The sequence below is a fragment of the Danio rerio genome, chromosome 3, assembly GCF_052040795.2.
Source record: "Danio rerio strain M-AB ecotype USA chromosome 3, GRCz13ab, whole genome shotgun sequence".
NCBI lineage: Eukaryota > Metazoa > Chordata > Actinopteri > Cypriniformes > Danionidae > Danio > Danio rerio.
The window spans coordinates 34,502,390-34,527,258 of record NC_141023.1 but is presented as its reverse complement, the minus strand read 5'-3'; the positions used below and the strand labels follow the sequence as shown (position 1 = coordinate 34,527,258).

General features: G+C 34.0%; 2 protein-coding genes across 9 annotated transcripts in view; both read right to left on the bottom strand.

Moving 5' to 3' along the window:
* The window catches only part of ca10b (carbonic anhydrase 10 (inactive)b), a 62,670-nt gene extending 54,634 nt beyond the window's left edge, over window positions 1–8,036 (bottom strand). For both annotated transcript variants that reach the window (XR_015481000.1, XM_087244814.1), the window contains exons 1-2: window positions 7,635–8,036; window positions 187–261 (exon numbers count right to left, since the gene is read on the bottom strand). Coding sequence is in view for 1 of the 2 variants with exons in the window: in XM_087244814.1 (XP_087100940.1) it covers window positions 187–261; window positions 7,635–7,692 (133 nt within the window). In the remaining variant the exon portion in view is untranslated. The remainder of the gene's footprint in view (window positions 1–186; window positions 262–7,634) is intronic.
* Window positions 8,037–8,232: 196 nt separating this feature from the next.
* Window positions 8,233–24,869, bottom strand: part of itga3a (integrin, alpha 3a) — an 83,047-nt gene continuing 66,410 nt past the window's right edge. For 2 of the 7 annotated variants that reach the window (XM_087244808.1, XM_087244811.1), the window contains exons 21-26: window positions 22,467–22,577; window positions 19,760–19,873; window positions 16,387–16,482; window positions 16,099–16,224; window positions 11,878–12,027; window positions 8,233–11,174 (exon numbers count right to left, since the gene is read on the bottom strand). In XM_087244808.1, the coding sequence (XP_087100934.1) occupies window positions 11,917–12,027; window positions 16,099–16,224; window positions 16,387–16,482; window positions 19,760–19,873; window positions 22,467–22,577 (558 nt within the window). In that variant the 3' untranslated portion in view covers window positions 8,233–11,174; window positions 11,878–11,916. Of the gene's footprint in view, window positions 11,175–11,869; window positions 12,028–16,098; window positions 16,225–16,386; window positions 16,483–19,759; window positions 19,874–22,466; window positions 22,578–24,869 lie in introns of all 7 variants that reach the window. The other 5 variants (XM_087244810.1, XM_087244813.1, XM_087244809.1 and 2 more) reach the window with 4 other exon arrangements.

Below are 24,869 nucleotides of genomic sequence, written 5' to 3'. Positions count from 1 at the left end.
TCAAACAGAATCAAATTCAGTGGCACCCTGGAGTTTCATCTGCTATAAGTCAACAGGCAAATCCTCTGCGAATAAAGCGGGTGATCCACGCATATCTTGCAAGTCTTACAGAGGCAGCGTGACTCTCGACAAGACACATTCGGCATAGTCTCACACTGTTTTCTTTTCTTTTTTGGAAAGGCTTACCTGGTATAAAGCTCCCCTGGACAACATCTTTGTATGCCCACCAACCATCGTGCAGCTTTGATGACACTGGCTGTGCTGCGGAAAGAGAAGAGATTCACACATCACTCACCCACGGCTCTTTGAAAATACAGTCACACCTGTAATAGACCCCAGCTCCCCGCGGAGACAACTTTCTGCTGTCAAATGAGTGCATGAAGCTGTCTCTAATGCTTCAAGGCGCATTTTTTTTTTAAATATATAAATATATCGGAGCATGCAAATTGAAAAAGTCAACATTTCCCTAACGCGCCGCTTAATTGCGTGCAAATAAAAAAATATATATGCATTTGTGTGTGTTATGACGACAGATGCATCCTGGATCTGTGCTCTGGGCCCTGTCGGCGGAGCTGAAAGTAGGTCACAGAGGCAGCAGACTCCAGCATTCAGAATTCACTCTGTTATCTCACATCACTATTCCCCTCACCTCTCTCCCTCTGGCTTCGGGCTGCGGCTTGCATCATATCCACTGCCAAGTCAAGCACTCAGGGCTGCTCTTTAATACACCACACCACGGCTCTACTCTCAAGCCAGGTCGCTTTGATGTGCCCGTCATGAGCGGGGTGGAGGATTGCAGCCCAATTTGCTTTCACCCCAATTTATCGACATCTGTATCTGAGATATGAGAAAGCTGGCACTCTTATATGAGTCGCTGCAGTATCTCTGAGCATCGAGAGGCATGGATTTGCAGTAAGCGCAGGTGCTGAGATTCATACGGCGAGAGATTCAGGAAATGCTGACACTCGAATGGAGTCCCGCTACCAATATATCCTCTCTGTTGTGCGAGGCTCCCTGCGTGCACTGTGGGATATCGAACGGAACATAAAAAGCCGCTTATTTTACTTTTATACCACAAGTTTTTGACACGCTTGAGTCACTTTGATATTATTGGTCGGAATGAGGAAACTAAACCTGGTTTTAACCAGGTGGTTTGAGAGTTTTTATTTCTTTTATCTCACAGATGTCGTCCTTACTCAGGGTTCCTACTCAAGGCCAAACGTCACGTTTCCTGACTTTTCCTTGACTAAAAGGCTGAATTTTTATGACCTATAATGATCAGAAAAACAGCCACAGGCAGTATTAAAACAGCCTGGTTGCCAGTGGTGTAAAAAAACTAATTACAAATATTCAAACTACTGTTATTGAGTAGTATTTCTCAGAAATGTTACTGAGTAGTTTTATAAATGTGTACTTTTACTTTCCCTTGAATACATTTTTACTGCAGTATCGGTACTTTTATACACATAGAAGGTAAATCGCATCATGATGAACTACCTCAAGAAATGGGCGATTTACAATTGCAGCAAACTATTTGGAAGCATTTAGTGTCCAAGAAGTGTCCAAGAAGATGCCCAAAATCTTTACACACAATGACCCAGAGGCTGTTTAGATGCATGTCACTGATGAGAAGATGACGGATGTTTAATGTATGATGACCAAAATGGCCTTAAGCAACCAGCAGGCACAAGACATTACATGACGTCAGATTGACTTTATACCCCAATGTTGTGGGGACGTGACATTTTTGTTTGGAAATGACAGTCGGGTTGACGTCAGAACTCAACATCAGGCCTATGTCAATGTCTAACCAAATATGAACGTCTAATGATGTTACAGCTTGACGTTGTGTGGACGTTACCACTATGACGTCTATCAGAAGTCGGATTTTGGCCAACCCTGATAAATAAATGTCAGTATTTGACAGTTGGTTTAAGATGTTGACTCGATGTTGGATTTTGATCACTTTCTAACAACCTAAAATCAACCTAAAATAAACCAAATGTCAACGTCATTTTTCGTCGTTATTGAACATCAAAATAACGTCCTTAAACGTTGGCTGATTTTGGTCACCTGACATCACAGCCTATTTTTACTTTAATAATAACATCTTTTGACGTTGTGTGCCTGCTCGGCAATAACTAAATGCACTACAGAATGTTACGTTTACACACATCCACAAATTACATGTAAACACATCATCTTTTCAAAGTATAATACTGATTACTCACTACTCTGGAGTACTTTTAAAAGGTCTTTTTACTCATACTTTGAGTAATATTTATAACAGATACCCATTACTCTACTTGCACTACATTTTTGGGCAAGTAATGGTACTTTTACCTAAGTATGATTTTTCAGTACTCTTTCCATCCTGCTGGTCACAATATCTTACTTCAGTGAGAGAAATAAAATGGCATTGAATTAAACCCTGTAACTGCCACACCAAGAATATAATTTTGGATTGCATTTTTTAACCCCTAATGTCGCTAGTGCACACTCAATGCATCCCAATTTTTTTAAATATCAGTCTCTACCAAATGGTTGATATGTCGGTTAATGGTAAAAGTACCAGAATTAATACATATACTATAAAAATCTGAAACTATAAAGTGTAAGACCTATTTACTTAAAACATAATCAAGATAAAACATTTTTGATTACAAAATTAGCTTTATTTTTTGAAGTATGCCATCAAATATTTCAGTTTCTCATTTAATATGTTTTCTTTTCTACCATAAAACCAAAATTAAGAGTAGTAGTGCAACAGGATTATGTTTGTTTGATTGTTTTTTAAACTAACAATGCTGTGTGTGTAAACCATTATTTAAAACAGTCATTATTTAAATGACTTTAACAGTCATTATTTAAACCAATCAAAACATGGTCAACCATTTTGTAGAGCAGGTACGGTATTAAAATTACATTTGGATAGATGGAAAGTTCAATTTCAAACGATAAACATAAATCACTGATATTCCATGTCTTTGATCAGAATAATAATATTTTTTAAAAAATGCAATGACCTGTTCAAACAAATGAGGGCTTTTCTGTATATAACCTTCATGCACATAGAGCCCACTCTTTGAAGATCTAACTTGTTTTTGTCTTTTATAGATGCCCATCCCCTAGAGGAAGGATGACGTCAAAACCAGGACTGCCAAAACAAACTGGAAACTTCAATGGAGTTGAAAAACCTCGCAGACTCTAGATGAGCTTTACTCTGAGGCTCATGACTCACTGACAACTTCTCTGCATCGATTTTTCATACTCTCCTCTAGCATTTGGTTGTTGTGTTTATAGTGTCGCTGTTTTATTTTTCCAATCGATGAAAAGCAGTTTATTGTCTGAAATTACTATACAATGTTTGTACTCATTAGAAACAGATCAGGTTTGAGGAAAAAAATGGCCAAAGATGAAAAGGACTGTGAATTCTGATGAAACAAAAGCTGTCGAAACTAGCCGTAAGCCCACTAGATGCACAATACTAAGCTTCATTCTCGTCTGATGTCTGCATTTTTCTCTTCAAAAGTTAGAAGGATATAGTGTTTTTATACTTATTCAAAATTTAATTGATATCTTTTAATCGAAAGTTCTTCAATGCAGGAGTGCAAAGATTTGTATGTCTTCAGGTAGCTTCACTCCATGTTGTAATTACAAGATTCTACCTTCATTATCAAACTTATAATTACACCTTGTGAACTGGGAATTTATTTATATTTAGACTTTGATAATGTTGCCATAAAATGTACAATTCAGCATCTGAGAACATGAGCATCTCCGAGCATCCAACATTATTTACTGTCATCTTGAAATTCAGTAATGACATGATGAATGCAGTATTGAGTAGTTTATTGTTTATATATTTATTTTGTATATTGAATTTTTATGTTTTAATTTTTTTTTCTTTTCTGACTGTAAAACAGCTGTGCAGTTTAGTGATCACAACTAGCAAAATTAATAGTTCAAATTAATTCAACTTGCATATGCATGCTCTTAGTACTTTGTATGTGCATGTGTTCATTAAAATCGGGCAGTATTCACAGGTTCTGATGACTTGTACTGACTATTTTAAATGTGAATAAAAGCATACTTTGGGCTTTAGATAGTTTGATGTCTTTTTTTCTGATATATTGACTTGTTTTAAAAGAGTTCATGCATGTTTTAGTCAGATAGGTTTGTAGGGTTGCACAGAGTACACTATGGCAAGCCGTTTTAACTTTTATTCATTCTCAGGGTATGTATTCTTGATATCAACAATTCAATTATTGATATCAAAAAGGTTTATTGTTGATATAAAAATTACATTTCAAAAAGTACCAATATTAATTTCATAATAAACCTTTATTTTGCTGGAGCATTATCTTTTAATCATTGTTTTTTATAATTAGCATATTTTATTTTCATTATTAAACAGATGTAATTCCTCTATGAATTGTATCATTTCTGCTTCCCAAGTTTTGCAATAATCTGATTCATAATAAATAATGATCTTGTTCATTTATGCTCAAAGGACTTTTTTGCTGAAATTAAACTACTTCATTTTAAATTGAAATTACTTCCTTTCACACTGAGAACTCATGCATATACACATATTAGATCACTTGAATTTATGTACAGTTGAAGTCAGAATTCATTAGCCCCCCTGAATTATTAGACCCCCTGTTTATTTTTTTCCCCAATTTCTGTTTAACGGAGAGATTTTTCCAACACATTTCTAAACATAATAGTTTTAATAGCTCATTTCTAATAACTGATTTAGTTTATCTTTGCCATGTTGACAGTAAATAATATTTGACTAGATATTTTTCAAGACACTTCTATACAGCTTAAAGTGACATTTAAAGGCTTAACTAGGTTAATTAGGTTAACTAGGCAGGTTAGGGTAATTTGGCAAGTTAATGTATAGTGATGGTTTGTTCTGTAGACTATTGAAATAATAAATCAGCTTAAAGGGGCTAATAATTTTGTCCTTAAAATGGTGTTTAAAAATTAATCATTGCTGTTATTCTAGCCAAAGTAAATGATTTGTTGATAAAATGAAATTGTTGATATCAGTATATATATATATATATATATATATATATATATATATATATATATATATATATATATATATATATATATATATATATATATATATGTATGTATATATATATATATATTAAGAACTGAATTGTTGATATCAAGAATACATATCCTGAAAAAGTCCTAATGAATTGCCATAGTACCGCAGGGGTGCCCAATCTTGTTCCCGGAGATCTACCTTCCTGCAGAGTTCAGCTGAAACCTTGATCAAACACACCTGTCTGTAATTACCAAGTGCACCTTCAGATCTGACTTAGTTGGTTTAGTCGTGTTTGATCAGGCTTGGAGATGAAATCTGCGGGAAGGTAGATCTCCAGGAACAGGATTTGGCACCCCTGGTTTACTAGTACTACAGCAGTGCTGCCATACTGGACCTTCAAAATACTTGTAAATCTGAAAAGATTGTATCATTAACACGGTAGTATGTGTGTGTCCGTATGTCTGCACATTACAAGACATTAAACATAAGAGCCTTAATGGGTTACTTATGGAGTAAATGCTGTGTAGAATTCACGTCTTATTTGTTATTATGTGCTTTGCGATAAATACACATGGAATTCCAGATGATTTGACAATGAAAAGTTATGTAATTTAAAAAAATGGGAGCAAAAATGCTCTTTTATTTTTTTAAATATATAACACTATATTTTAGTAGTATGACATGAGCAATAGCACTGAAAAAAATCATTAGATTTTAGTAAGGGGTTGCAAACAATTTATATGGGCTAAATCTAAACAAAAAAAAACTAAGTTGAACATTACCAAATTAAAATTCTTAGTTTAAATTTAGCCAGTAGAAATTGTTTGCAACCCCTTACTTAAAAAATAGTAAATCCAGTGAATATTTTTATTTCAGTGAATGCTATTTTTATTTGCAAAAATATCACGATCGTAAATGCAAATGATTTCATACAATTCAATAAGCAAAAAAAAAAAAAACATATAGCCTATTTATGTATTTTTTTAACATTGATGGTGTAGACTTTTTAAAATGAAACAACCATTCCTTGAGGCAAAACAAGGCTGTTTTCTCTCAGAATGAATGATTGTTTTTGAACGAATCAGGTAAGAAAATGATTCAATGCCAAACCCAATAAAAAAAAACAATAATAAAGTCAAAAACACTCAATTACGTTGGTCCTGAATCCTGAATGAATCAGAAATGTTAAATGTATCTTCAGAATAAATGATTCAGTGACTAAATCATTAAAGGCTATTTTCCAACAGATTTCGGCAGACAGCTAAATACAGTTTATTGAGTTTTGTTGGATCAGTGTTATCCCTTTATATGTCCCTATTTGTTATCGCCTGTTCTTGCTGACTGAATATGCAGAAGAGGCAGTTTCTGGGTTGTAGGATGTCTGAGAAGTGATGTACTGTAATTTTGTGATTGTCTGTGAATTGTGAACCCTCACTGTGACTTCCTGCCACCTACTGGCTATTTTAAATTTTAGTTTTAATTTCACATTTAATAGCATACATATTAATCTATAATCTATATTTAAAATATACACATTTACATTATGATAGTATCACAACATAATTTATGCAATTGTGACTGCACTATAAACATAATACCCCCTGATCAGCATTAATCTGTGATTTAAATGTCACTTTAGATTCAGTTTATGTGCTTAGATGAATTTACTTTGCACAGATTTCATTCAACTGGTAACAACATTCTCAATAATACATTGTTCAGATGAAATATAGTCTGTCTCATAAATATCTATGTGTAGATGTATATAATACCACTTAGTATCATATCTTAGGTTGTATAACATAAGATATATATTTATGGCACTGTGACAGCAACACTATTAGGTTGGTTGATCACCTGGACTGCCAGCTATCTAACCAGCCTGGCCCAGACTAGGAACCCAAAAATCAGCAAACTGTCTTAATCTGGTTTAAATCAATATTATTTTAATCCCTGGCCATTCTTTTCTTACAAATGACGTTTTTGAAAGGAACAGGAGAAAACAACATAGCCATGCAGAACATGAAATTTATAGGAAGCAATTTCTTGACTCCAAATCCCTGATGTTCAATTTAAAATCGTTTCATTTTTTTCAAATGACCACCCTGCAGGGGGAAAAGAGAAAACACCAGCCTAAACTAGCTGTCTGGTCCTATCTGGTTTCACAGCTGGTTCTGTAGACATGGTTTTAGATGGGTTCTGGGCACTTTTCAGATTTGCCAGAGAAGCAAAAGGCAATCTTGTTCAGGGTGAAAACCATTTTAAAGCATCCGACTTAAAACTGCTAAAACGAGCAAACCATTTTAGTCATGCTTCAAATCGTGCTTATTCTCCACAGGGCAGTCCGCAAACAATCACTTAAAAATCACTTCAGCATGAGCAGCACTGCGTTATCAGCAAAAGAATAGAATGAAATACTTAATAAAATAATCATACAGCTTTAAATACATCTGCATGGCCAGCATTATAAAAAAATGACGTTGTAATACCAACATATAGAATATGTAATCAGTTAAACATCCAAAGCGTCCTGAGAGTGAGTTTTCATAATGCGAGCTCAGTTTACCTTCCACAAAGATGACATTAATGTTGAGAATCAGAACGAACTCCCAAACGTGCGGCATTCTTCATTTAGTCCATCAGGTAATTAACTTGATAACACTTGGTCAAAGTCTGAAGCGTCATTCCCCGCGAGCGTCGCCGACACGCGCGCTCTCGTCATTCTCAAATATGATGAACATCGTCCTCTCCGAAAAGACGCGACCCGCCGCGTAGATTCACTCGCAAAATGTACCGCACGGACAACCACTTGCCAGTTCACAGCGTGGAAACTTCCAAGTCCTGACCTCAAGCGTACGAGAGCGAGCCAGTGTGTTTATTTGTCGTTGTTTGTGCTGTTGGCTGAGTCGTGGACGGTGTTTGCGGCGTTACCTGACAGCGCGCGCGGATCTGAGGTTTAGCGCGGTCTAATCCTTCTGCAGGCGGGGCTCGCGCTCCCGTGACGCTCGCTGGAGAATGCGGTTAGTTTTGACATCTATTCAAACTCTAATGCAATTACTTTCCTGCTGGTGCGAGGCTTTACAGGATTAGAAATCATCACATTCCTGTTCATTACTTGCCAAATTAGTAACACGAGCGCGCATTAAGGACAAAACTCCCAATCGTCGCCTTTCACTTTATTTATTTATTTACTTGAGAGCTAATTAATGCACACGCTTCGATAAACAGCCTTTAGCTGCGCACAGGTCTGTTGACACATCACTTTTTTTAACAAATGAACGTTTAAGTTAGACATGTAAACGACATTCACTTAATTTATAAAACATTTTAAATACAAAAATAAATCACCTTAGAAAACACATACACACAATCATGACATCAACAACAATTGGACACTTTCAGACAAATGTGATCACATTTATATAATACATAGCCTACCAATAATTTCTAAAACTCGAAACAATATATGCTATCAATAATCAGGACATGGAAATACACATATACTGTACACGCCACACATCAATCAAACACTACAGCACCTCCAAAGGGAGATACAAAACGGGCTGAATTTGAGATTAGGTCTTGTCCCAATTGCATAGGCGAGGAGTGTTTGTGTGCGTGTCTGTCTACTGTCCTGCTTTCAACGATTCACATTCTGTAGATGTTAGAATTTATTTTAAATCTTTGACTGTTTCATATATATATAACCTGATGCAAGATAAAAATATATCAAGCAAGAACCGAATAAGATGGATGAAGTAGTGAGTCATGACTGGGCAATAGTTTTTTTGGTATCGGAACGTTTGCATGAAATAAAATCAGTGCTATTTTCAGTGAGGGTACACAACATACAAAAATCCTCTCACAGATAAATGTGGAGGCATAAAAAGAAATACAACAGCTCAACAATAAGTATGGCCCACAAGAAATGTAGATAACTACATCTACTTCTACAACAACTAAAATAAATTGCACTCACATGTCTTGTACATACAGTGCTCAGCAAAATTGTGTACAGCCCATTTTGAAATAGAATATTTTCGTGAATACAGGCAATGTTTTTTGGTGCATTTAAACTAAACAGATTTATTAAATAAATATATTTATTAAAATAATATTTTAGTCACCAAACATATTTAGAAATTAAAAGATAATTCAATTAAAAATAAGTAAAATATTGCAAAAGAAATTACAATATAATAACATAATTTCAACTCAATTTTTCACTTTTTTTTTTTTTTTTTGCTTCTCTTGATTTTCCCCCCTTTAAAAAAAGTATTTATTATTTTTCTCTAACATAAATTTGGGTGTACTAGTTTTTGGACTTGTCATAAGGTATTTTGTTAGGTAAGCTCCAGATTTGGCTTTAGTACTGACTAATCTAATGTTTATGCACAAATATAATATTGTATAGCGTCCTATTAAATATGAATTTTAAAGATTGCGTAGTGTACTTGCTGAGCAAAGTACACATTTCTATGATTGGTTCAAGTCTTAGGTTTTCCATGATAAAAATAATAAAAATGTAATTGCAACTTTTTCAACTCACGATTCTGACTGATTCGATCTCTTTTCCAATTAAACATTTCTGTCAACTCTTGTTTTTCTGTAGGTATGAAGAAATATAAATTGTGATATTAAAAAATCTAAATCTGATACAAAAGTCAGAATTACAGTATGAAGTACAGGCAAAATTATCTTATTGCAATTAAAAAGGTAATTCTGACTTTTTCTAACAATTCTGAGGTCATATCTTGCAATTCATTTCATGTATTTAAACAATTTCTAGAAAAAATATACATTTATTTTAAAAATGAGTTTAAAACTTAAATCATATAATATGATTCTGATTTTAAAAATCAGGATGTGAAATGAAACTCAGCTCCAAGAAGAACTTAAACTGTGAAATATAAACTTACAACTGAGAAAGAAGTGAGGATTGCAAAATATTACCTCATTATTTAAAAACAAAAAAGTTTAGAACTTTTTGGTTGTTGAAATTTTGAAGTAAAATAAAAAATGCAGTTCAAAGAAGTGAAGCCTGAATCACGACAAGCTATATAATCTCACAATGGGGTATATGCAAACAGACTTTAAATTTTCAGTCAGCCAGCCAAATCGTGAACTGTTGCACCATTACAAAATCACCACATTTAAGATCTGATTTCTTTAAAAATCCGTCATCTTCACTGCTTGATAGAGATACAATATAAAGTAGGAATCTGACCAGACAAGAAGCACTGCATTAAATTCCAGTTTTCCATGCCATGTCTTTAAAATAAGGACATTTATTTTACCCTAATATTTTCAATGGAGTTTATGTGCTAGCCTGCTGCTACTGACGGCATTGGATAAACACAGTCTTTGCAGTTTTTTCTTGAACAACTAAATGAATGCTTGAATCTATTTAACTGATTGTATTTAAGTACATTACAACATTGATGCAGTAAAAGGAACATTATGAATTTTAAAAACTTTTACCAGAGGTTTATCGTTGGCTGAAAAACACTAGCTGTGCATATAGTCCATTAAGAGAAAAAAAGTTCAAATTGTGCTATACAAAGTTAGAATTACCTTTTTATTTTTTTCTTATCCCATGGTGTAAACAAGCTTTGATAAGACAAGTGAGAATGTTGGTAAAGCAAGGAAAAAACCTACTGAGCCAGCAGTAAAAAAATCCTCATTGTTGAGCCCTGCAGCAGACATAACACATGCATTCCATTAATAAAACACTATCAAAATAATCATCAAAACAATATGTTTTCTCCTCCAATAATTTCTTGTCCCACATTTTTAAATGAGCATGTCCAATTTCATCTGATATCCAAATGAAGTTCCAATCAAATCAAGTAGATCTGCGTTTATTCAGACACAGACGGCTTTATAGTCCATTCCACCGCCTAAGCGAGACAGTTTGCGAGTGCTTTTTTTTTCATCAGTAGTACTGCTTCTTTTCTGTCCAGCTCGTGATCCAGTGTTTTCTGTTGTTCGTGGTGTCCAGAATCAAAAAGCCCTGGTTTACCTGGTATTGTTCCTTCTTACAAATCCTCACGCCTTTGTATTTTGGCATAGTTCGAAAGTAGTCGATCCTTGTAAAAAAGCCACTCTGCGAGAAGGAAAAAACCCATAAGTAGGCACGTTCAGAAAGAGACATCCGACCACATTTTCATAACAGGTTGATTACAGTAAGAATGTGAGCAGCATGTATTCATAGCAGCTTTAAAGTAATCGGAGAGCATTGACGGAATTCATTTCATGAGATTATGAAGCATTCTTTAAACATTAGCGAAATTATAAAGAGAGCAAATTATTAAGAGGGAGCGTGTAAGAATGCGTGAGGAACTCAACAGGAGATTGTGCAGGGGAGAAGAAAGCTTGTTATCTCTGTAAGAGAAGATGTGATCAGAAGGAGTTTTGTTGCCTCGGTTGAAAGCAAGCTCTCAAACGGCAGGAAAGCAAAGAACACGGTAACGCAGAAGGAAGTTATTAGCCTTGTCAAAGCCAGAAAAGGCATTCAGAAGTTGTATTAGAGCAATATACAGTTGATGTTTTAAGACATCGTTCTATCTCCAAGATAACAGCATCGCAAGCCTGAGGATAAAACAAAGAGCCTCACATATCAATTTGTTTCAGGAAAAAAACACCCTTTGGTGTTTTTGAGAGCAATGATGAGAGTGGAAAACAGACGAGGCAAGAGCTGTGTCTCAAAAGGGAAGAGGAAAGACAGTATTAGTGGAGCTTGCGTGGAATACATTATTGTTAATTAAGCCAAGCTGGGTTTTAGCTGGAGCGCTGTGGCACCTACGAACTTGCTATTTGTGTGTCAGAGGCCCGCAAAGGCCAGAATCTCAGTCCTCCTCTGTAAGGCGATCGTTTTCTGATGGCTGTGTTTTCATTTCTGCTTTCTGGGCCTTGGCCTCATAAAGCTCTCTGGTGTTGGCCCTCTTGAAGAAACCACACTGGGGAACAGGATTCAGATATGAGCAGGCAAACAAAACACAAGGAAAGGCTAGAGAAACTGATCTACAGTCAGAAGCTCCTCTGCTTCAAGTGTCTGGGGTGTTTAAAATCACATTTTAAATATGTCCATAGATCAAGTGCATGAAAAAACAAAACACAAATAGAAGGAATGTAATTTGACTGCAATAAATGTGTACTGAGAAGTCAAAAATATAATTTATGCTGAAGTTTTGGAAGGAAATACACAAACTTATTGCGAAATCTTAGTATTTTTTGCATCATGTCAAACATGATAGAAACTGGACTGCAAAACTAGTTTGATATTGCACTGGTATATTTGTGGGAATAGCCAAAACATACTGTATGGGTCAAAATTATTGATTTTTTTTTTTTCAGAATATTATGCAAAGATCATCTTCCATGAGGAAATTTAGCACATTTTCTTCTGTAAAAATCTATCAAAATTGTTTTTTTTTTGTTTTTTTTGTAATATGCATTGCTAAGAATGGAATATGAACAACATTAAAGGTGATTTTGTCAATATTTAATTTTTAACCCTCAGATTCCAGATTTTTCAAATTGTTTAGTCCAAATAGTGTTCTAACCCAACAAACCATCAATGGAAAACTTATTCATTCATTCAGCTTTAAGATGTGTAAATCTCAATTTCCAAAAATGTTACTCTTATTACTGGTTTTGTATATATATTGCTCAGTATATATAAGTACACCCCTCACAAATCTCTCTTTTAAATTAATATTTTTAATAGGAAGCTATACAATATTATATTTGTGCATAGACATTAGATTAGTCAGTACTCAAGCCAAACCTGGAGCTTATCTAACTTACAATAACGGTCCAAAAACTAGTTCACCCAAATTTAAATGTTATAGAAAAATATTAAATAAAAATTTTAACAAAGAGGAAAAATCAAGATATATAATATATATATATATTTTTTTTTTGCTAAATTTAATTGAATTTAATTAAAAATATCTTTAAATTTCTAAATATGTTTGGTGACTATAATATTATTTCAATAAATATGTTTAATAAATCTGTTTTGTTTAAAAGCACCAAAATACATTGCTTATATTCACTGAGAAACGGATGAAAATATTCATTTTCAAAATGAGGTGTACTCAATTATGCTGAGCACTGTTTATAGTTTCCATAATTTTGGTCAGATTTGCACACAAAATGTGTAATTAATTTTGTGCTTACAGCTTTATTTTAGTGTTATATCCTCTCAGGTTTGTTCAAACTTTTAAGTTGTGATTCTTTTGTCTAGACTTTTCATCTTTCGTAGACTCATGTCGATTCTTGGCGCTTCTTATTTCTGTGTTATTCCTAATTTTGAGATCAGTTTCTCGTGTGAAGTTCATTTTACTGAATCAGATAACTATTGTTCTACATCTAAAGTTATTATTACTGAATGCACCTGAACAAATGCACATAATATATGATTCAATATTCAGCACTTTCATAAACTGCCATACAGCGAAAAAAAAACATTCGTTATTAGTCATTTTAGAAATGGATTTAAGTAATCGTGTTGAAATTTATGCAAAAAAAAACATCAGCATCTTTCACTGACCACACTCGAAAACATAATTACAAATGCTTATTTTATAAACTTCCTAGGATGACTTGAACACATGAATAAATGCAGTGCTCAGCATATGCTAGTACACCCCTCACAAATCTTTCTTTTAAATTCATATTTTTAATAGGAAACTAGACAATATTATATTTGTGCATATACATTAAATTAATCAGCACTAAAGACAAATCTGGAGCTAATCTAACAATAAAAAAATTATATGTTTTTAAAAAAATATTAAATACAAATTTTATAAAAGAGGAAAAATCAAGAGAAGCAAAAAAAAATGGAAAAATTTAGTTGAAATTTTGTTGGTTGTATTTTTTTCAACATTTTGCTTAAATTTAATTGTATTATCTTTCCATTTCTAAATATGTTTGGTGATTAAAATATTATTTTAATAAATATATCTATTTACTAAATCTGTTTTGTTTAAATGCACCAAATTACATTGCCTATATTCACTGAGTAATGGATACAGATATTAATTTTCAAAGTGGAGTGTGCTCAATTATGCTAAGCACTGTATACATACACAGGAATGTATAACAAGGGATAACAAGGAAACTAAGAACAGTTAGTGTTGACTTTTCATTTTCATTGAACCTGAAAATTGTCCTTTAATAAAAATCTGACATGTTTGGTCAATAACATCACTCTGAAACTCAGGGCTTAATGAAAATCTTGAGATTCCCTCTGATAATTATGATTTTGTGGTGACGTTTAAATGCGCCCAACTCACAAATGTGTTTTTTTCTGACAAGATTTTTATCCTTCCACATTGCAAACTCGCACACAAATATCCTGATAATTTTCTGCCAGGGTATTATTCATTCATTTCTTTCAGACTCTGTGCTGTTCAAAATAAAGTTTACATTTGTACAGACACATCTCTACAATGCAGGAAAAGTCCTTCATATTAATACAGCGCATTGTGATATGGTTTGACAGATTGTTTTTTAGAATATGGATATCCAGTGTGATATTTCTTCCTTCCTGAATGTTGGTTTGTGTGTATAAATCCTGTTCACTTTCTATACGTTTATTTGCTATTGTGAAAGCCCAGTAAATGAACAGAGGAAGTCAGAACTCAGTTCAATGTGGGTTCCTTTGGGTTTATATAATGAGGTTTTTCAGTTCACGAGTAAAATGTGGTAATTACGCACTCCTTGCACTCCTAAAATTACTATAAACATACATTTTCTAAAATACACATAACAGCTTCAATATATATATATATATATATATATATATATATATATATATATATATATATATATATATATATATATATATATATATATATATATATATATATATATATATATATATATATATATATTTATACAACAGTTCTGTCTGGTTCTCAAATCTGATTGGCTGATAGCTGTGCGATATTTTGCAATATCAGCACTCGTACATCCTCCTCACCCTTCTGTATAACTCTGCCCACATAGAGTGAAAGCAGATCAATAAACTCACTACAGTTTGACAGATATTGCAGCTGTTGGACAACACAATGCACTTTTGAGGCTGTTTTAGGCGAGAAAGTAGTTATTTTGATTGCATACATGGAGCTTATTTATAAGAATAAAAAATATCAAAAATGACTTTTTGATTACTTTTGATATTTGAAAAGATCACAGTAATTTCAAACTACAGCTGATTAAAACATTATTAAGCCGACATGTGACTTTTTGTGTCGACCTCTCTCTTTTTTTAGTTGCTGTGCTTCAGTTATACCATAGTAATTGTAGTGTATTGAGTGTGAGATGGGACTCACATATCAAAAATGTTTGTATTTTGTGTTGGCCACTCTTTGTATAACCTTGAGTAACTTTTTGGTTGGCCATTTGTTTGTTTCTAATGAAACTACTGTTCTCGTTACTGCAGACTAGTTCAGTAAAAAAAGAAAAAAGAAATGCCTCCATGTGTTTAGCATTTATATAATCACAAACACAACAGTAATCTGGTAGTGTTTGCTTTGCTTTGGCTTGTCCGGGTTAATTATTGTGATATCCAAATTGCAACAGAGAAATATTGGGAAATCTCTGTAGACTGATGGTATTTCATGCCGTTCAGCCTCATAATCTTAAAATCTAAAGTTATGCATTGTCAATCTCATTGTCATGAATTAATTCTTTTTATCAATGTGGGCTACTATTTTAATAGTGTAGGCTAGTATGGTTAACTTAATATAAAAACCTCATGACTGTTAGGTTTATAGACATCAAAGTGCTATTCTGAATGCCTGACTGATGTCTCGCACAGAAGAAGAATTAAAATGTGTGGCAATATGTGTTGCTCTTCTCAAGGTGCAGTTAAAAACAAACTTCACACTTGTTTATGGTGTTAAAGCATAATGTGATAAACTGAATCTGTTGTTTATGCTATTCCATCCAGAATAGCATGCAGATGTGCGAACAAAAGATAAGTGTGCGGCACCGAAGCACAAAAGGATCCTCACCTTCCACAGAAGAATAACAATCACGCCCAGCATAACCACTCCTGACAGAACGGACACAATGATGATCCACAAAGGAGCTTCATACGGTAGTTCTTCAGCCACTGCGGGGTCTATTTCTACTGTAAACTAAACCCAGAAGAGATGTTTACTATCATTAATCTCTAACACGCCAGGAAATACATAAAGCAAAATTGCCTCATTTTAATAAATATTTGATTTTCCTCCAACTTATGCTAAATGCATGCAAGAACGAATCTTGGATGCAAGAGAAAACTCTGAGATTTGTACCTCACGGATGTTATTGTTCATCTTGATGTTTTTTTTGTCTGTTTTTAGAGTCAGCATGACACTGCCTTGCACACTCACTCCTTTAGCTCTGTAGTCCTGTAAAACAAAAGAGCAGCACAAATGTTATTTTAGACAATAAATGTTATTTACTGTAGTGTCCCAAGCACTGCACATCTGAGATGTGCTTCCTTTTAGACTAGCGATGGGTCATTTGTGGAAATTTGGTTCTTGGGGTCTATCTTATGAGCAATGAAAACAATCTGGGAAGCTGAACAAATGTTTTGTACCTCTTTTCATTTATCTTTGGCTTCACTATAATGACTTCCTAATCTGGAATAAGATCAAAGCTTGTGAATGTGATTGCGTACAGGGAATCTGGCTACTGAAAATAGAACATTTTAACTCTACTACTTGAGTTCATTACTCGGTAAAGAAATCTAATTTTCCCACCCCTACAAGGAATACATTCCACCTGGGTAAAGGAGTAAATAAAATAAATTCTGATCCATGTTTCTGCACTGTAAAAAATACTGGGTTTCATACAATTATTTCGTAAACACAATCTGTTTAAGTTAACTGAATAGTTTTTACAAAATGTATTTGATTTAACATAAAACAATTAAGTTATCCCCAAAAATTAAGAATTGTGTTGTTTTAACTCATTTTAAGTTACTAGTTTGAACAAACAGTCAAAATCAGCTCTTAATCAATTACAACTAAAATAATAATAACAGTAATAATAATCCCTTACATTTATATTGCACTTTTCTGGACACTTAAAGCGCTTTACAATTTCTTGAGATGTTTGTGTTTGTGTTTGTGTGGATGGGGGGTCAACTCATCCACCACCAATGTGATGACGAAATAGCAGCCTTATTGCACAAGACCGCACACAACACACCAGCTGATTGGTGAAGAGGAGTGATTCAGCCAATTATGATATGGTTGGGAGGCCATGATGGACAAAGGCCAGTGGGCAAATTAAACCCCTACTCTTTTTTCAAGGGATGAATGACCACAGAAACTCAAGATGTCTCAGTTAGCAGTACAGAATCCCCATCAGTTTACTGGGGCATTAGGAACCACACAGACCATAGGTTAAGCGCCCCCTGCTGGTCTCACTAAGGCCACTTCCGGCAGCAACTTAGCTTTCCCATGTGGTCTCCCATCCAGGTACTGACCAGGCGCAGCCCTGCTTAGCGTAGCTTCAGTGGGCAACCATGTAAGAATTGCAGAGAGCTAGAAGCTAGATAATTATGCAATTTAACTTGAAATACTTCAATCCTGGAAGACTTTCTTTCAGCATGTTGTTGCTGTTAACATTTGTACATGCAATGCAGACATTGCCAATTTTGTTTAGACAGTTGAGCCACATTGACAAAAAATATAGGGGATACGATCAGAATGAATAAATCCACATTTGATCACATGATCGGAAATCAGGCCTGATCACATGGTTTCAGACTCGAATTGAATCGGACGTTACCTCCTGACCAGAACTCGAATATATATGTATCTACATATATATTCTCATTATTTTGAACAAATCTATATTTATGGTGGCACAGAGTTGCAGAGACACTTGGCTAAATGCCGGCAAAGTAGAACATGGAAGCAGCTTGAAGCAGAAAGTGCAAGTATGTCTGCGGTTTAGAGGTTTTATAAAGTTGATGATGACAACATTGCCATAGCAAACTCTAGGATATATAAACTTGGAATTGCCTGCCGGGTGTCTTAGGTTGAGGTGCTATTTGTTTTTATATTAGATTTTGTTTTATATTTACTGTTGCACTATATCCAAAAGTGAAGAATTGATGGTATTTATTACTAGATTGTTCAAGCTACCGCACAAAAGTGCTCTGTTTGATAACAAAATTGTTGAATGTTAAAATAAGGTGAAATAAATAAAAAAAATAAGTAACATCTTGAATCTGTTTCTTCACTCTTTATTCTTTTTTTATGTATTATAGAAGTATCGGATCAGGTTTCGGTATCGGCAGATACTCAAAGTCAAATGACTCAGACTCGAGGGCAAAAAACCTGATCGGGACACCCCTACTAAAATATAGCATATATATATATATACTCTGAGATATTTATATGGCTTAACAATACATTCCTATTCCCAGAAAAATAAATATACCAATTACTTGATTTTGCATATTTTAAAATGTATATATTATTATTTGTTAATCATTATTAGCAATAGTAATATAAACTCAAAAAGCCCCTGCAATTCTATAGTTTGAGAATTCTTGACCTAAAATAAATAAATTATATGTTGAAAAAAGACTTCGGTTTTTATTTTATTACAAAAGTCAACTCATTTATGATAGTGACTACATGTTTCATCATCTTTCCAGCACTTACAAACATCATCAATGTCTTTACTGTCACTTTTGATCAGCCTAATGCACTTTTGCAGAATATTTCGCATAAAAATATATAAAAAGGAAGACAATTCTTACAGACCCATAAAGACTGCATATTTTAACCCCTAACCAAATAAACCTAAACCAGCAAATCAAGGTCTTACTAGGCATACAATTCCAGACAAGTGTTTAAGGCATGTTGAAGCTGAACAGTGAACAGTGAAGCTCTAAAACACAGTTTAAACATGCCTATAAAACTTTTGAACAGTATAGTCTAATTTTTATCTTTCTATTTCAGATTTTTAAAACTGTTTTTAAAATTGGTAATCGAAATGATAATCAAAATGATAATCTTAATGTACAATGTTTTCTGAAGATTCATGTGACCCTGAAGATTATAATGCTGAAAATTCAGCGCTCACAAACAACAACAATGTAATTTATTCTTGTGAATTCTTTTAAAAATATATTCAAATATTGGGTTATATAAATGTGGCCTTGTTGAGCGTAAAAGACTTATTTTAAAAGCATTAAAAATCTAACATTAAACAGCAGCAGATGCTGTTTTCAAAATGAAGGACAACATTATTTGGCCACTTCGGAGTTGTGAAGTGTTGCAAGGTTTTTCATAGCTAATGTGGGGAAATACTTCAGGCTTTATGACTTTATACATCCACTAAAATCACACTGGGGCCAGTTAAAAGAAAAGTCTTGGAATAGAGAAATAAGTTTTGAGAAAAGTCAAGCATCAGTTGTTTTCAGACATTCCTCATTTCTAAAGCCGGACTTAGTGTCCAAACATCTTATCAACTTTAAGGCAATATATATGTGGCATGCAGGAAGCCTTGGCCAGGTGTGACAAAACGAAACCACTTCAACCCTTCATAAATTGAAAAATATCACAAAGCAGACATGCGATTTATCCTTGAGTGTCTGACATGCGACAAGTCTGCAGTAATGAGAAGAAAACATGACGTTTCAGGTGCAAAGCGAGGCCTGACCTCAAGCATGGTGCTGTTCCAAACACGCGCTCTGACGGTGAGGATGGCGGAGGTTTTCATTCCGCTCAAAGGGCAGCTGAAGGTCTGACAGCGGGCAGTGCCCTTGGTGCAGTTCTGACATTGAGAAAGAGAGAGCAGTGACAGCCGGTAAACTCTTTAGGCAAGGCACTTCATGTGAATAGAGTAATGAGTAAGGCCAGACAGAATCTGCTGATATTTTTTTTGCTATTTCTGCTGATTTAAGTTGAATGATTTTGCCATTATCATAACTAAAAACTTAATATGAAATAAAATAATATGTTTTTAACTTTTGTTTCATGTTTACAATGCAAATCCATCTAGATTCACTTATTTGGTAAACAAGCCAAGTCTATCATATATTATATCTACTAAAAGACAGAAAATATTACTTTACAAACTGTATTGTATATAAGTCAAATTAACACATTTTTTAAAATCAATATTATTACTGAAATCACACAAATTTACACAAGTAAATTAGTAGACTCGATAGGCTAAAAATCTGGGGAAATCTGCAGATTTCTGCAAGCGCAGATTTTGTGTGGGCCTAGTAATGAGTTATATTATTGACTACAAATTTCATCATCTTTCCAGCACTTAAAAACATTAAGAATGTCTTTAAGGTAATTTTTGATAGATTTAATAGACCCTTTCTCTTTCATTTCTTTATAAAGAAGATAATTCTTACAGACCCTGAAAGAGGGGTGTTACTGTTTACTGTAAGTTACTGTAACTGTAAGACTGCTAACTCAGCAAATCAACATAATCACAAAGTGAGTCTTCAGTGCATCTTAGATGCTCCAGTGCCACCATCTTACAACAGAACAGACATTCTCCATAATAAAGGTATTAGCCCAAATACAGTTTTTTTTATGACACAAAACTTTACTGATGCTATGATTATTGCCATATGTACTTTGCTGATTGATAACATTAGCTGCAAAAACTATTTGTATTAGCTTTCTGAAATGTGATTTAAATATTCATCATTTTATTAAAAACACAAATATCTGAACACTGGATAAAGTTAGGTTCAAAACTGGTGTTCCCCATTTTTGATGTATTAGAGTCAAAGGGTTTTACAGAGTACATTTTGGGAATCTTTAGATATAACTCCATCATTCAGAAAATACTGCGATCAGCCAGTAAACAATACTTTTGTGGAGTAAATGTATATAAATCAGGGAAATAATGTATAAACAATGTATGAATTAATGTATGAATCTCCCTCTGTCAAAAAAAACTTGAAAATAGAGATAATAATAATAAACCTGAAGTTTGTTATTTGGTGCATTTTTCAGAAAGTGGACTTTGAAATTGTGCTGTACTTGAAATCTACACAAAAACAAACACTTTAGCATGTACTATAGATGTTTATTTTAATGAAAAAAAAAAACACTTTCTAAAAGGCAAAATCTCTAAATTGACAGGTTTATTAAAAATGTTTTTTTTTTTTTGCCTTGCTTTAATTTAGATTTATCTAGTCTTAGTTGCATACTACATCTTAAAACAGAACAGACGCCATCTATAATAAAGGTACTTGTAAGTAGGCTGGACTTGCTTAAATACAGATTTTGTATGACACTGCTACAAAACTTTAATGATAGTATAATTATTACCTTATGTACTCTGTTGGTTGATTACATTAGCTGCAAAAACTATTTGTATTAGCTTTCTAAAATGTTGATTAAATATGCAAATTAGGCATAATTGCATTAAAAACACAAACATCTAAACACTAGATGAAGTCCGGTTTAATATTGGTGTTCTCCAGTTTTGATGTATTATAGTCAAAGGGTTTTACCGAGTAAATTTTGGGAATCTCTAGTTTTAACTTCATCATTCAGAAAATACTGCAAGAAAGTATTATTTGTTTTATTTCGGCTAGAAAAAAAGCAGTTTTCATTTTTTTAAAACCCACTTTAAGGTCAAAATTATTAGCCCCTTAAAGCTATTTTTTTTAATTGTCTACAGAACAAACCATCATTATACAATAACTTGCCTAATTACCCTAACCTGCCTAGTTCACCTAATTAACCTAGTTAAGCCTTTAAAAGTCACTTTAAGCTGTATAGAAGTGTCTTGAAAAATATCTAGAAAAATATTGTTTACTGACATCATGGCAAAGATCAAATAAATCAGTTATTAGAAATGAGTTATTAAAACTTTTATGTTCAGAAATGTGTTGAAAACAAATTCTATCCATTAAACAGAAATTGGGGAAAAAAATAAATAGGGGGGCTAATAAATCAGGACGGAAAATAATTCTGACTTCAACTGTATATAAATCAGGAAAATAATGCATGAATTCTGTATGTATGAATAATGTAGCTTTAAATGTAAAAAAGCTTTAAAATAGAGATAATAATAAACCTGAAGTTTGCTATTTGTGCATTTTTCAGAAAATAGACTTTAAAATTGTGCTGTACTTGAAATCTACACAAAATCAAACACTCTAAAGTGTACTTTAGATGTTTACTCTATATTTGAATGAAAAAACACACTTTCTAAAAGGCAAAATCTCTAAATTGACAGGTCCATTAAAAATGTTTTTTTGCCTTGCTTTAATTTTGTTTTTATCTGGTTGCATACTACATCCTGCAAAGTATCAGAGGAGACATGACATGGCGCTATCATCCAGTTGCCTAGCAACAAAACAATGGTTGAGAGAGATGGATATACGCACCAGGACTTCTCTAGGCTTGTTTTGGCCCTGACGGGTTTTCTGCGACATAGCCAGTTTGGACTCTGACAAGACCTCGTCTCTTTTCCTCCTCCTAGACTTACGCTCTGACACCTAAACCACAAAGGCAACACATCCATCGCATTAACATACACAATATGCACAGTACACAACAATGATGCCAACGCAGAGGTGATGTATTTTTTTGTCAGTCAACCATGAAACAAATATCTTAGCATCTTCGGGTCCACTGTACCAAAAGTGAATTCATTTTTTATTATTTGTTTTTGTTAAATGTTTGAAATAAGATCTGTGGTTATCTGTGAAATAAGATTTGTATATAGTTTTTTTTTTTTTTTGCACAACATAAAATATAGAAAGTATGACCTCCTTGATGTTCATGGTTTAAAGCTTTTTCTTGTCTTGACAAAGGGCTAAGTGGAATTACAGAGGTTTTCTGGCACATTAAACATCATCACAACACTGAACAGGAAAAATGTATCCTCGCTAATTCACTTTTACAGCTTCTTTATTTTTATATTCATGCACAAACTAAATGTTTTTAAATAAAGACAAAGTTACTGAAGGCTGAAGGCTTTGGTGTTATTCATTTATAGACTATGCTATGTTTTACTTCTAGTAATTCTATTAAGGTTTCTGAAAGTCATCATGAACAAAACTTAATCTAATGTAATTATGTGTAATGTAATCATACATATTTTAGTTAAAATGAAGATCACGAAATAGTGATCCTGATATTAACAAAATGTAAAGATGATTACATTTAATAAGGCTTGTGACCAAATGTTAATTGCTAATAAATATATTTTACAACCCATGCTCATTCTGATTACGTACCCCTATATACATATTTGGGGAGCCCCAAATACCTCCCAGGAGCTATGTTTATTTTTTTTTTTGCAGTTTTGTTTTCATGAAGCACCAGAGGCTGCTGTGTACGCTTTTTTAGATTTCAAATTTCTCTCGCGAGTGCAATTTGCAACAGCTGTTCTTGCATAAATCCACCAGAGGCCGATGTGGACAGACTAACTGATAACCAAAAGATGACCCTTTCTGGCTACATAATTCGTGATCTCCAGATATGTATATAGGGCTATGTTTTCAAAATTAAACTATATTGATATTTTAATATTTAACATTTACTGTTACTGAAAACTTTAATGTCCAAAATTCAGCAAATCGATCTCACAAGGAACAAATGAAAATTCTAATCTGTTGGTCCTTGCCAAAAGGGACCCAATACCGAGTTCCTGAGGGAAATATTTGAAATGACTTAAAAAGAGTATGGGAAATATCAGATGTAATCTGATGGGCTTTCTTTAACAGCTGGCTTTCATTCAAATGGTATAACACTGACACTTTAACCAATTAATACTTTGCTGCAGGTATTTAAAACCTTAGACAGAGAGTTCTTCTTTTTTTACTTTTAAAGTAGCAAACCAACAAATGGATTCTATATAGTCCTTAAACAATGCCACCATCAGAGTCTTATTAATATTAAATGTTGCTAATTTTCACAAACAATAAAGTCTTTGTTGGCCTGTCCTACATAGTCTTTCTGTATTTTTAAATAAAAATTGTATTTATTATCAATAATAGTACCTAGGTACTTATAGCTTTCCACTAATTCAATCTGGCAGTTATTAACCATAGCACCCATGTAATATTATGTCCAGCTTCCGACGCAGGTCAATGCACATCTCTTTCGTTTCCTCTGTGTTCACACGTAGACCAGCTTCTTGACACACATTTGTAAAATATTCAACAACAGGTCCATGCTCTGCCTCCTCACCCACCAACAAACTTACAAAAAAAGTGTCATCCGCAAACTCAAGAATGTACCGATTGTCAAAAGGACTTTGACACTCATTTGTGTATAGGATGTAAATAAGAGGAGAAAGAACACACCTCTTTGGTAAGCCCATAGATGTGGTCATAGGATCCAACAGAATACTGTTAACCCTAACCCTCTGAGACCTGTTAGGGTGCTTTCACACCTACACTTTTGTGTTTGCCCAGTTAGCGCAGTTCGTTTGGCATATGTGAAACCACCAATCGCTCTCGAATCCGCGCCAAATCAATCAATCTGAGATCGCTTTGATGAGGTGGTCTCGCCTCGATTGAAACGAAACCCTGGATTGGATCGATTGCAGTGAGAAAGCAAATGATCCGAGCGCGGTTATATCACTGTGTTTTATGGATATGTGATAGGCATAAGGCTATATGAATAGAGAATTATGAGTAGGGCGGGAAGTTTCGCGAGTCTCCAGATGCCCGCAAACGAGTGATGATCTCCCGGTAATCTCGCGTCTCCCTCCTGGTCCTCAAATAGGCTACATCGCGTACCCTTCTCACCCCTCCCCACCGAATCTCTCCTCACTCTTC